The 12,589-nt window shown below is 42.1% G+C and overlaps 1 protein-coding gene and 1 non-coding gene across 7 annotated transcripts in view; one reads left to right on the forward strand and one right to left on the reverse strand.

Moving 5' to 3' along the window:
- LRP6 (LDL receptor related protein 6) overlaps positions 1-6,824 on the reverse strand; it is a 173,332-nt gene extending 166,508 nt beyond the window's left edge. For 2 of the 6 annotated variants that reach the window (XM_043880587.1, XM_043880585.1), the window contains exon 1: positions 6,376-6,818. In XM_043880587.1, coding sequence (XP_043736522.1) covers positions 6,376-6,430 — 55 coding nt within the window. In that variant the 5' untranslated portion in view covers positions 6,431-6,818. Of the gene's footprint in view, positions 1-6,375 lie in introns of all 6 variants that reach the window. The other 4 variants (XM_043880589.1, XM_043880586.1, XM_043880591.1 and 1 more) reach the window with 4 other exon arrangements.
- Positions 6,825-11,928: 5,104 nt separating this feature from the next.
- Positions 11,929-12,035, forward strand: LOC122680955. The gene has a single exon (XR_006336863.1). It is a non-coding gene; the product is annotated as a U6 spliceosomal RNA (small nuclear RNA).
- The last annotated feature ends 554 nt before the right edge of the window (positions 12,036-12,589 follow it).

Genomic DNA, 12,589 nt, shown 5'->3' on the forward strand with positions numbered 1-12,589 from the left:
AAGGGACTCTCAAGAGTCTTCTCCAACACCATGGTTCAAAAGCATCAATTTTTTGGCGCTCAGCTCTCTTTACAGTCCAACCCTCATATCCATAAATGACTACTGGAAAAACCATAGCTTTGACTAGACGGACCTTTGTTGACAAAGTAACGTCTCTGCTTTTTAATATGCTATCTAGATTGGTCAAAACTTTTCTTCCAAGGAGCAAGCGTCTTTTAATTTCATGGCTGCAGTCACCATCTGCAGTGATTTTGGAGCCCCAAAAAATAAAGTCTGTCACTGTTTCCACTGTTTCCCCATCTATTTGCCATGAAGTGATGGGACCAGATGCCATGATCTTAGTTTTCTGAATGTTGAGTTTTAAGCCAACTTTTTCACTCTCCTCTTTCACTTTCATCCAGAGGCTCTTTAGTTCTTCTTCGCCTTCTGACATAAGGGTGGTGTCATCTGCATATCTGAGATTATTGATATTCAGTATATCCAGTACATACATACAGCACATCAAGGCTGTATATTGTCACCCTGCTTATTTAACTTATGTGCAGAGTACATCACGCAAAATGCCGGGCTGGATGAAGCACAAGCTGGAATCAAGATTGCCGGGGGAAATATCAATAACCTCAGATATGCAGATGACACCACCCTTATGGCAGAAAGCGAATAACTAAAGAGCCTCCTGACCTCCAAAATTACAATGGTATTTATTTCCTCATATCAAAAGTAATTGGTATCACTTTCAAAACCATAATAAGGTACAGGTGAATTCAAGTGAACACAGAAGGCACTGTGTGGAAAATTACTGTCCGGAGGACATGCAATCAGGCGTTAGGTCAGTCATTCACCTTTCTAGTCAATTAGCAACTTAAAAATTCACTTTTTTTTTTGCCTAAAAATATGATTTCACTTCACATCCCCAAGCTCCTGGCCCTTCCAAGCAAGGTGTTACAGAAACAAAAATTAGCACTGAATTACTTGCAATTTTCACCAAATTGAGCCCAGGCACATTTCAGAATTTTCCAGTCTCTCATGTGAATGACTTAAACCTTTTGTGAGAACAGTCACTACTGCCACAAATAACACTAACAGCTTGAGAAACAAAAGCAAGTGCTAATAATAACAAATAACAGTTTTCCTTGTATTTATGATGAATTATGTTTTAAATGAATCATCTCAAAGGCAAATATTCTATTCTTTAGGTTGCCTAGTCCAGGTATCTGACTAAATTTCCAAGTTGTTCACATGAAGCAGAATTCTATTCTTTAAGGGGAGGCTCCTTTTACAGAAGAAACATAAAGACTCTCACATAAAGCATGAAACATACAAGGCAGGAGCTCAGTATAGTATTTACCCACCCTACAGGGAAAAGTCCATGAATCGAATTATTTTAATCATTATAAACAAATAATACAATGGCAAAATTTTCTATTAGAAATACTTTATTTTGTCCATAAATATGGGCAATTTTAAAATAAGTATCATAATCAACTATTTATTCTTATTTATAATAATCACATAAAAGGTTCAAGCTGTAATCCCTTAAAAGGTAAATTAAATTAAGTAGATAGAAAAAAAAAATAAATTAAGTAGATAGAGGCCATGTTGTTTATATAAAATAAAATAGAAAATATCAAAGTATTTCATGTAGTTCCAGTTGCAGAATAATCAAGTTCAAAAACTACTGGCCTAAAACAGTGCCCAGAACATGTTTTATTTGTCTTTCCTGAGCATTAATATTTCTTTTAAATTAGCCATCTTAACAATAATAGCTCTTCCTTCAAAGTCTACTACTGACCACGCCTTTGCAATCAAACCATGAGTTCTCACAGAAATCCTGGAAGATACTACCCCATCTAATAGCAGGAACTAAAGCTAAGTAACCCGTCCAAGGGTGCCATAAAGCGGTAGACGACTTGGACTTGGTTTGTCAGCAAAGCCCACAGCTTTCTGCTACAGCTCCCCTCCTTATAGTCTTCTCAGAATATAAGTCTGCAATAAAATGTCCATGATAAAAATCAATTTTCTCAGAGTACTTACCCATGGCCTAAACATGACTATAACCTGGTGTTACTTATTTTTCCATTATGTTCAATTTATAAATTCACATAGAATATTTTCCATTTATATACTCCTTCAAAGAACCTTCCTTGATACTCAAAAAAAAAGACTAACCTTTCTGATAGTCAAAGCACATACAACTAACTATACAGAAAAGTATTTCAGTTCAGCAAATAGAAAATTTTCAATTAAAGAAAAATTATCTGAAAAACTGAACCATGGGAAATTACTGTTAGGCCTGATGAAAACAATGAATTGAAACCCAAAAGTTTCATAACCAGTCAAATTATTTCCTAGCCAGATGAGCAAATCTAAAGCCAAGTAAGTAAGCAGCGATTAAAGTATCAAATTTAATTATATGAAACTGTCATCAAATATCAATTCACATGACTCACCCTAATGCTTAAAAGGCTACCTAGCTCAGGTTCTCTCTACATGTGTTCCTGGAACACAGGTTCAGCAGAATGTTACAAAATTACAGAAATCACCAAAAAAAGTTCATTGGTGAGTTTGGGAAACAGTAAATTTCAACAAAGTTAAAACTGGTCTCTACCTCAGAACTTCTCAGAGCCCTTAGTGTGTTAACATGAAGTAAGAACCTGCAAAAGAAGGATTCATTATCCTAATGAAGCTAATGAAGGTGTACGAAGATTAAATGACCTATCCAAGGTCACACAGCTAGCTGGCTACTGGCAAACTTAGAATGAGAATCAAATTCTGATTCCCACTCCAAAATTCATTCTATCCTCCTAAGATCTCATTATACTTGATGTTAAGCAATTTTCCAAGGACGACAACTATAAAAATTTGAGATGGAAAACACTAGCGGCTTTAGCTTACAGTATTTACCACCACCCCACCAAAACAAATTAACAATAACAAAAAAAGTAGCAAAGAATTCTTACAAAACAACAAAACCTTCTCAAGATATGCTGGGACACAGTATTTATAAAATTTACACACCAAAACTTATATTCTTATATAAAAAAATTTCCTCTAGGAAATCAGAGGTACAATCTTTTCTAATCAGTAACTGGATGGAAGTTAAGGATGGCAACCTAGATGGTGAGGTCCATCAGAGCATGGCCCATGTTGATTTTGCTCACCAATGTACCATCAGAGTCTGATACACAGTAGGTATTCCATAGCTAATTGCTGAAAGAATGAACAATAAATCCATGCTCTAATATTAATCACTTGTAAGATTTTGATCAAGTTATAATCTCTCTGAATGTGAGTTTCCCCACTTACAAATGAAGTGGTTAGACCAGAAGGATCAAAATCTTTAAGAACTTGTGAATCTCATAGAAATTAAATCTCAAATCCCCGACATTTGAGGATATGTCCACCATCGAAAATTGTAACAAAAAATAACATTTGCAAACCACTTTACATTCAGTATTTCATTTAACATGCCTAACAAATTTGCAAACTAGCTTGGTAATACTACCCACATTTTACAGATAAAGAAACTGGAGCCCAGAAAAACTGACTAGATCAGAATCACAAGGTTATTTGGTAGTGAAGCACGGACTTTTTTTTTTTGGCTTATAAACAACAGAAATTTATTTCTCACAGTTTGGAAGCTAAATGTTTGCAATCAGGGTGCCAGCATGGATAGGTTTTGGTGAGGTGCCTCTGCCAAGCTGCAGACTGCTGTCTTTTTAGTGTATTCTCCCATGGCAGAGGATGAGAGAATTCTCTGGAGTCCCTTTTATAAGTATGATATAGAGAGGACTGCACCATCATGACTTAATTACCTCCCAGAGGTCCCACCTCCTAACACTGTCACATTTAGGGTTAGGATTTCAACATGTTTTGGGTGGGGGTAGACACAGACTTCCAGAAACACGGACTTTAAACTCAAGGTTTGGGTGCTGAAATCCCCCAATCTTTCCATCACACCTTGTCCTCTGATGACAGGGATGAGGACACAGTCCAGATAATGACAGCATTATTTCCCGGCTTTCAACTATTGATTTAACTGGGCCAGAGGACCAAAGGTCTCCCACACTCTCCCATCATCCCATCTTCCCAATGTTAAACTTCCAACTCTTCTGTGAAGAAAAGTGATCTTAATACAACAAATTAATCACGTTTCTCTTGGTGTCCAAGATGAACTAGTAACAATTTTAACAGAGGATGACATTATCAAGGAATGAGAAGAACCTAAATTATGAATAAAAATCTTTCACAGTAAAACGAGTTTTAGTTCAAATATATACCCATGGTTAAGTATGTTAAATTCAAAGGTCACCTTAAACCATGATTAGATTATATTTAAAATAAGAGCTTCACTTTTGGAAACTCTGCTGGTGGAAATGAGGCAATTTGAACTATTAACTTTTCTAGGTCTTCTTACATAATATCATACTTCACAATATTATTTCAAGTGTAACTTCTCTTAACTCCAATAACGAATAAACCCAATTCTGGGCTCCATCCTGGTGTTAAACAAGTGGCATTTACAACATAACCTTCTCTTCCAAGAAATACAATTGGGCAACCAGAAGCATTTGGGTAATGGAATGCAATTTCACCAAGGCTTTATTTAACTCAACAGCGGACTCTATTTGTTAATTCTATTAACCGTCTGTCTTAAAATATATCCATATTCTATGTCAAATAAAATTGTTTCTCACAACTATAGCAAATTCCCCCTTCAATAGGGACTATATCATACTAAAATAAACATATACTTACTAGACCTCTCAAGTACATAGCACTGCATTCAATTCTCTGCCAAGAAAATGAAATAAGCACTAGCTTTCTGAAGTTTACACGTGGAAATAGTTTAGAATATGCTTACAGTGAGTTGTAATTAAGTATAAGTAAATAAAACAGGCAGACCTAATAATCCTGCTGTTGCGGCTGCTGTTTAGTCACTTCAGTCGTGTCTCAGTTAAATCAATAGTTCTTTTGCGCTCCTCGGTCCATGGGATTTCCCAGGCAAGAACACTGGAGTGGGTTGCCATTTCCTCCTCCAGGGGATCTCCCTGAATAATCCTGAAGTGTAACTAAAGAAAAAATTTCCTCCTCCAAAACAATGTCAATCATGCTCATCCAATAAATATATACTCAGAAATGGTATATCTGGCTCATTTATAACACAAGACTGTTACTATTGTGTTCTGGAAACTTCAGTAAGTGTGCACACTGAACATAAATTTAGCCTATTAAATTAACAGCTAAAAATCTCCTTACACCCAAGAGGTCCCATACCTGCAAAGAACTGACCGTGAACACAACTGAGAATTGTTAACTGAAACCAAAGCTTCAAGTCATTGCATCAATTGGTACCTAAATTCCTCTGCTGGTAAATGCCCCATAGCATCAGAGTCATCACCACTTCACCACTGATGTGAGAAGAGCTGTTGAAATCTTGCGGGCCAGTCAAAAACCTCAGTGAACTGTCACAAAATAAAAGTCGCAGCATATGTAACAGCTTCGCAGGCCAATCTAAAAAATAAAACCTAGGACCATCGAATTTAGGCGATGCTCGGGGAAGAGTACCTAGAAGAGCCTATGTTATTTCCCAACTTGCCACGCAGTCTCCAGGGGAGCGCAGCATACGATAACTTAGGTCCCAGGACAGGCTCCTCTCCACCAAGGATGACTTTCCTAATTGGTGCCAACTGTACACTTGCATGCTCCGAAAATAGGGGCAAGTCCTGAATGCCAGAGGTTGCAAGGGCAACGTTTCTATTTTATTATGGGCTGGAGCCCAGGCGATTCCCCAAGGCTGAAAACACTCGACCTATAACCTCGGAGTCCTTTTCCAACTGTGCTCTCACCCACGATCATTACACCCTCCACGGAAACCAGTTATTAGTTGTTACAAGGCCTGGAAAAAATAGTAAGAGGGCTCTAAAAGTTCACGGGACCCACAGGGAAAAGGTGGGGGCTTGGAGGGAGAAATCCAAACGCTGAAGCATCTTGGGCTCCAACGTTCCGAGAGCCAAGATCCATACAAAGCCCCTCGTCCCCGGTGACTGCAGGCAGGGGACCCACCGATCCCCAGTCACTCGGACAGGATGGGGCTCCGGGGGGAGGTCACCCCGCCAGGAAGCCCGGACGAACGCTCTGTCCGGACGCGGTGGGCCAAGCGAGGCGGGGGCTGCAGCGTGGCCGGGCGGAGCGCGCAGCCCCTTCTCCCGGGCCCCTTGCTCCCTCCTTCCCCACGACCAGGCCTCTCCCGACTCCTCTTCCCCAGCTTCGCCTCCCCGCCTCCCCTGCCCCCCGCAGACACAACAGAACAAGACCGCCTCCTTCCCCCCGCAAACCCCACCAACTTTCCCGTCCCCCCGCTTTCTCTCCCACCTCTCAGGAGCACGCAGAAACTGCAGGCCAGGAGGCTCCTCAGGACAGCCCCCATCTTCCCTTCTCGCGCTCGCTTCTCTCACCGGCGAGGGGCGGCCCGAAGAGGGGGAGGCGAGGAGCCGGGGCGGCCGCCGCAGCGGCAGGGCTGCACGCTCATGCTTCCCAGCTTTCCAGAGAGAGAAGAAAGAAAGGGGGGCCCGTCAAGGCTCCGCGCGCGCCGCCGCCGCCGCCCTCTCTACCGCGCCGCTCCGCCCGGAGCTCGCGCGACGCCAGCGTCTGCTTCCATCCCGCCGCCTCCTCCCCCGGCGCCCCGCTTCCCCCGCGCAGCTCCTCATTCAGCCTCTTCCTCTCACGCAGCGGCGCAGGGATACGCCTCCCGCCGTCACGGCTAGCCGCCGAGGTCTCCCTGCGCGCGGCGAGCCCTCCCCTCCCTCGGCGCCGCCTCCCGGGCAGGTTAGAAAAGGAGAAGAGACCGTGCGCACAGCCTCGGCGAGGAGACCCCGGGAGATCGGCGGGGCCAGCAGAGGCGGGCCGGAGGGGAAAGGCCGCCCGGCGGCGCATTCCGAAGGGATTCTTTCCCGGGCCGGCCCCTTCGGCCCTCCCCGCGGAGGGCGTGAAGCGACGTCGAACAACATCGGGAGCCGGCGTGGTCGGGACTACTTTCTGCGGCTCGGCCCGGCAGCCGCCTGCACCGCTCTTTGTGCGGCCGCCGCCGGCCCAGCCAGGTGGGGCTCCCGGTCCACACCGGCCGCCACCTGGGCCGGGGCCACGGTGGGCGGCGGGAGACGGCTGGCTGGGCCCGCAGAGCCGCAGGTCCACGCTCGGGGAGCCACCTGGATCCCGATGCGAGGCATGAGTTTAGTCCCAGGGTTGGAAATCTGTTTAAGCATCTTTTTCTTTTTTTTTTTAAGGAAAATAAAAACTAATGTTGCTTCCACCGGCTTTGAACATGGGTATGGTGAAGGGTATTAAAACGCCAACAGAAAACTGAAATTTTTAAAATTTTCTCCCGGTTTCCCAGAACTACAGATTGCTCCCCAAAATTAAGTCCGACAAGGACTAAAGGATTTCTAAACGGGCAGATAACACTAAGATAAATGCGTCAGCACCTAACAGAGCAAAGGGACGGTGCTAGAATTTTGCAAACTGCGTTTAGTGATAAATGTCTGGCATGTTTTGACGATCCGCTCTCAGATTGAAGAGGAAAAGATTCCTTGGAATCTCAGACTCTGGATTTTTGCACAGCATCTGGCCGGCTGCTCGCCGCCTTGCACTGGGCGCCCAGAAGCCCTTGGAATCACGTGGCAGCTTGGGGGGTGGGGGGTGAAGTAAGGGGGATGGCACCCCTGAGAGTTAACCTAAAGGAGCCATCAGCAGCATTCTACCCACCTGTCAGTCACCCTTACCTGTGAGCAGGTGGCGCGGAGCCGGAGCTACTCTAGCAGTAACATTGAAATTCACTTAAGTGCTGCTCACACTCAGATCTGACACTCCTAACTACCCTAGGGTAAGACAGGTTGTGTCACTTGGCATCCTCATTGCATCAGAGGGGGAGAATGGGAACCTAGGGGACTCAATGACTTTCCCAAGGCCACTCACGTAGACCACAGCAAGTCCCAACCTAACCCAGGTCTTCCGACCACAGAATGGAAATAGACATGGAACTAATGTGATGCGTGTCTGTAAGCGGATTGTTTAGCGAATCAGTCGTGTCCGACTCTTTTGCGACCCCGCAGACTGTAGCCCGGCAGACTCCTCTGTCCATGGGATTTCCAGGCAGGCTAGAAAGAGCCAAATCTCTCTCCTCAATTCACCTGTGAAAGGCTAGCCACCACTGATCTAAATTATCTTCTTCCATGAACCGTGTCAGGATTCTGCAAGTTTTGTATTCTGTCATCCTCAAATCACTAAGAACCGGTTTTCAACAATAACCCAGAAAACATTACCTCCAAGCTATGAGGCTGTGGAGACACCATGATGTAGTCAGGAAGGTATGAGCTTTGGAATAAGACCAGAAGGATCCAACCCTTCCAGTCACTAGATGTGTAACTCTGAGGATGCTATTTAAGCGCACTGCACCTCAGTTTTCTCATCCGTAACATGGAGATTTTCGTTTTCAGGCTTGTGGTAGGAATTAAATTTGAAAATATATAGAAACTGGTCAAAAAAAAAAAGAAAGAAACTGGTCACTATGTAATAGGTGCTCAATAAATGACCATTTCCTTTCCCAACTCCCGCAAGGCAAATGGGATCCTGGTAACTGGGAATCCTTTAGACATCAAGGAAACAAAGGGGAAAAAAAATCATGCTCAAAATGTTTAGTCCAGGATTATTTCTAGTTGGAGGTGATAACTGCAAAGCCAATGAAAATTAACCTTCAGGACTCCCTTCCCACTTTCACAGGCCCCTGTGAAACACAATGTGTTCACATGGTCCTATTTGCAAAAGTAAGATAATTTTGTGTTCTTTTTCTGAAAACATCACTCAAAATTGTATAAATTTCAGGTTCATAAAACCTGGATCTATTCCTATTTATAACAGAAAACTGGGTATAACCTAAGTCTCATTTGGACTATCAACCTTAGTAGGGAATTGAGATGTTTGTAGTCCTGGAAAATAATAATTTGGAGGACTATAAAACTGTTAGAAAAATGTTTACAGTTCGTTAAGTTTGAAAACTTATAAAAAATGCACATATTTTTTAAAAATATTTATTTATTTGCCTGCACAGGGTCTTAGTACAGCTTGTAGGATCTTTAGTTGTGACATGCGAAGTTTTAGTTGCAGCATGTGGGATCTAGTTCCCAACCAGGGATTGAACTGGGGTCCCCTGCATTGAGATCACAGAATCTCAGCCACTGGACCACCAAGGAAATCCCAAAGTGCATGTAGATTTTAATTACAGCTATATAAAATATAAATATATACATACATATTTAAATATAAACATATATATATTAATATCACATGTTTGAGAAAAGACAAAAACTGCACTAAAACAGTGATTAGGGTAGTGAAATAATAGGAAATTTACTTTAGTTTTCTGTTCTTAAATTTGCTTTAATGTATTATTTATTTTTTGCAATTTCTTTAAAGCTACTCAGGTGAAAATCTATAGCTTAAGTTCAGTCAGGTTGCTGTTCTTCTTAATAATTTGTTTCATGTGCATTCAAGTGCCTATTAAGAATATTCAAGGCCAGTCTCAGTAAAGCTCTGGGCATGCAAAGATAAGATTAATCATATAGTCCCTACTCTCTAGAAGCTTACAACCTGGTTTAAAAAATCCAATTAATGAAAAAAAAAATCCAATTAATGAAACAAAAATAAATAAATAGTTAAAATTACTGTAGTGCATGTTTGTACCATACCAACAAGGAACTCAAGAACAGAGCACTTATGGCTAACTGAACAATTTAAAGAAGGGAAAATAAAAAAAAAATAAATAAAGAAGGGAAAATAACCCTGCAGTTGAGTCTTGAAATTTAAGTCAGAGTTTGTCAAGCCAACATGACTGACAAGGAATTCCAAGCAGAAGGAGAGCAGGTGCAAAGACACTGAATTATTAGAGAGAGAGCTTGGCATGTTGGGAATCTGAAAGTAGATCCATATATCTGAAGCCTAGGGCGCTTTCAGAGAATATCAGGAAATGAGGCAAGACCGTTAAGTAGGTATTGGATAATAAAGAGCTTTTAAAGTCATGCTAAGAAGTTTAGATTTTCACCTCTTGACAGTGTGGATATTGTAGGATTTTTCTCATGGTGAGAATTGATTTGCATGTTAAATAATTTCTCTGGCAGCAGCGTGGGTAACAGAAGGGAGGCAAGGCAAAAAAAAAAAAAAAGGTAGGAAGACCAGTGATGAAGTTATTTTTAGTCTATGAAAGAGATGGTCAGGATAGCAGCAGTGGAATTGGAAAAGGGGTGGTAGATTTCAGGAACATGAGATCAAAACTGCAGGACTTGGTGACCCATCAGATGTGAATTGAGAGAGACAGAAGTAGACTAGGATGAATTTCCAGGTTTCTAAATTATGCATCCCAGTGAATGGCAGTCTTATTTACTAAGAAAAGAAATGCATAAGGAGCAATTCAAGAGGGGCTGTTGGTAAGTTCAACAATGGGCCTTTTATACTGGCGGTGTTTGTAAAACACCAAGCTGCGGCTATCCAGGAGAATGTGTTGTTCTATTTTTCTTAAATTTTTATTGGAGTATAGTTGGTTTACATGTAATGTAATGTTAGTTTCAGGTATACCGCAAAGTCAATCAGTTATACATATATCTACTCTTTTTTAGATTCTTTTCCTTTATCGGCAATTACAGAGTATTGAGTAGAGTTCCCTGTGCTATACAGTAGGTTCTTATTAGTTATTTATTTTATATAATAGTGTGTATATGTCCATCCCAGTCTCCCAGTTTATCCCCCCACATACCTCCTGGTAACCATAAGTTGGTTTCTACATCTATAGTTCTGTTTCTGTTTCTTTCTTTTTTTTTTTAATAGATTCCACGTATAAGCCATCAGTTCAGTTGCTCCGTCATGCAATATCATATGATATTTGTCTTTGATTTAATTCACTCAGTATGGCAATCCCTAGGTCCATCCATGTTGCTGCAAATGGCATTGTTTCATTCTTTTTTTTTTTAGGACTTCCTAATGGTAAAGACAGTAAAGAATTTTCCTGCATTGCAGGAGACCTGAGTTCAATCCCTGGGTCGGGAAGATCCCCTGGAGAAGGGAATGGGAACCCACTCCAGTATTCTTGCCTGGAGAATTCCATGGAGCCTGGTGGGCTACGGTCCATGGGGTTGCAAAGTCGGCTAAGTAATATTCCGTTGTATATATGTACCACATCTTCTTTATCTACTCCGCTGAACATTTAGTTTGTTTCCGTGTCTTGGCTATTGTAAATAGTGCTGCCCGTATCATTGGGCTGCCCGTATCTTTTCAAATTATGCTTTTCTCTGGATATATGTCCAGGAGTGGGATTGCCGGATCATTTTGTAGCTCTATTTTTTTTATTTTGAAGAACCTCCATGCTGTTCTCCATAGTGGCTGCACTAACTTACATTTCTACCAACAGTGCAGGAGGGCTCCTTTTTCGCCACGCCCTCCAGGAGACTATTTTGATATAGAAGTTTAGACTTGGGAGAGGAATGGAAAACACAGCTATCAATGGTGATTGTGGAGCGTGTACACCACACAATCCAGGGGACACACTATAGAATATTAAATAGTAATCAAGAAGTTATTACCACAATTTTCTGGATAATGATTGTAAGACATCTTCAGGAAGGGAAATTCTTTTCCAGTTCAGGTGAAGTCAACTTGGGGTCAACTCATTGGCAGGCTGAGTGTAGAGATGATATAGTTGAAACCATAAACTTCCCTAAGGAGAGAACAGAACATTTAGTGTGACTAGAAAAGTAAATCTTGGCAGAACCATGGCAGATCTCGGAAGCTAAGCAGAGTTAGGCCTGGTTAATAGTTGGATGGGAGAGGTTAGGGCAAGAGACAGAAAGAGGCAAGTGGAAAGCTGGTTGGAAGTGATGCCAGGTGCTCACTTCGGCAGCACATATACTAAAATTGGAACGATACAGAGAAGATTAGCATGGCCCCTGCACAAGGATGACACGCAGATTCGTGAAGTGTTCCATATTAAAAAAAAAAAAAGCAAAGCCAGGATAAAAAGTGATTAACAATAGCAAACACAGTGGTGGTTTAGTCACCACGTTGTGCCTGACTCTTGTGACCCCGTGGACTATAGCCCACCAAGTTCTTCTGTCCATGGGATTAGAATTTTCCAGGGAAGAATACTGGAATGGGTTGCAATTTCCTTCTCCAGGGGATCTTCCTGACCCAGGGATCGAACCCTGGTCTGCATTGCAGGCAGGTTCTTTACCGACTGAGCCACCAGGGAAGCCCATTTGGCCTTCTGTATTCTGGGTTCTGCATCCAGATTCAACCAACCCTGGAGAGGACGGTGAAGCAGAACCAGGGATGTGGAAGGCTGACAATACTACATCACTTTATATAATGGACTTGAGCATACCAAGGTTTTGGTGTTCAGGGGGATCCTAGGATCAACCCCTGCAGATACCAAGGGTCGACTGTACAGTTTACTGTGAAGTCTGCTAAGAGAAGCACTGAAAAGAGGTCATTGTGACATATAACTTCCCAAAAGGTTGTTGATGGGAACATACATTATGTCACCATT

This window comes from Cervus elaphus, chromosome 22 (genome assembly GCF_910594005.1).
Source record: "Cervus elaphus chromosome 22, mCerEla1.1, whole genome shotgun sequence".
Lineage (NCBI taxonomy): Eukaryota > Metazoa > Chordata > Mammalia > Artiodactyla > Cervidae > Cervus > Cervus elaphus.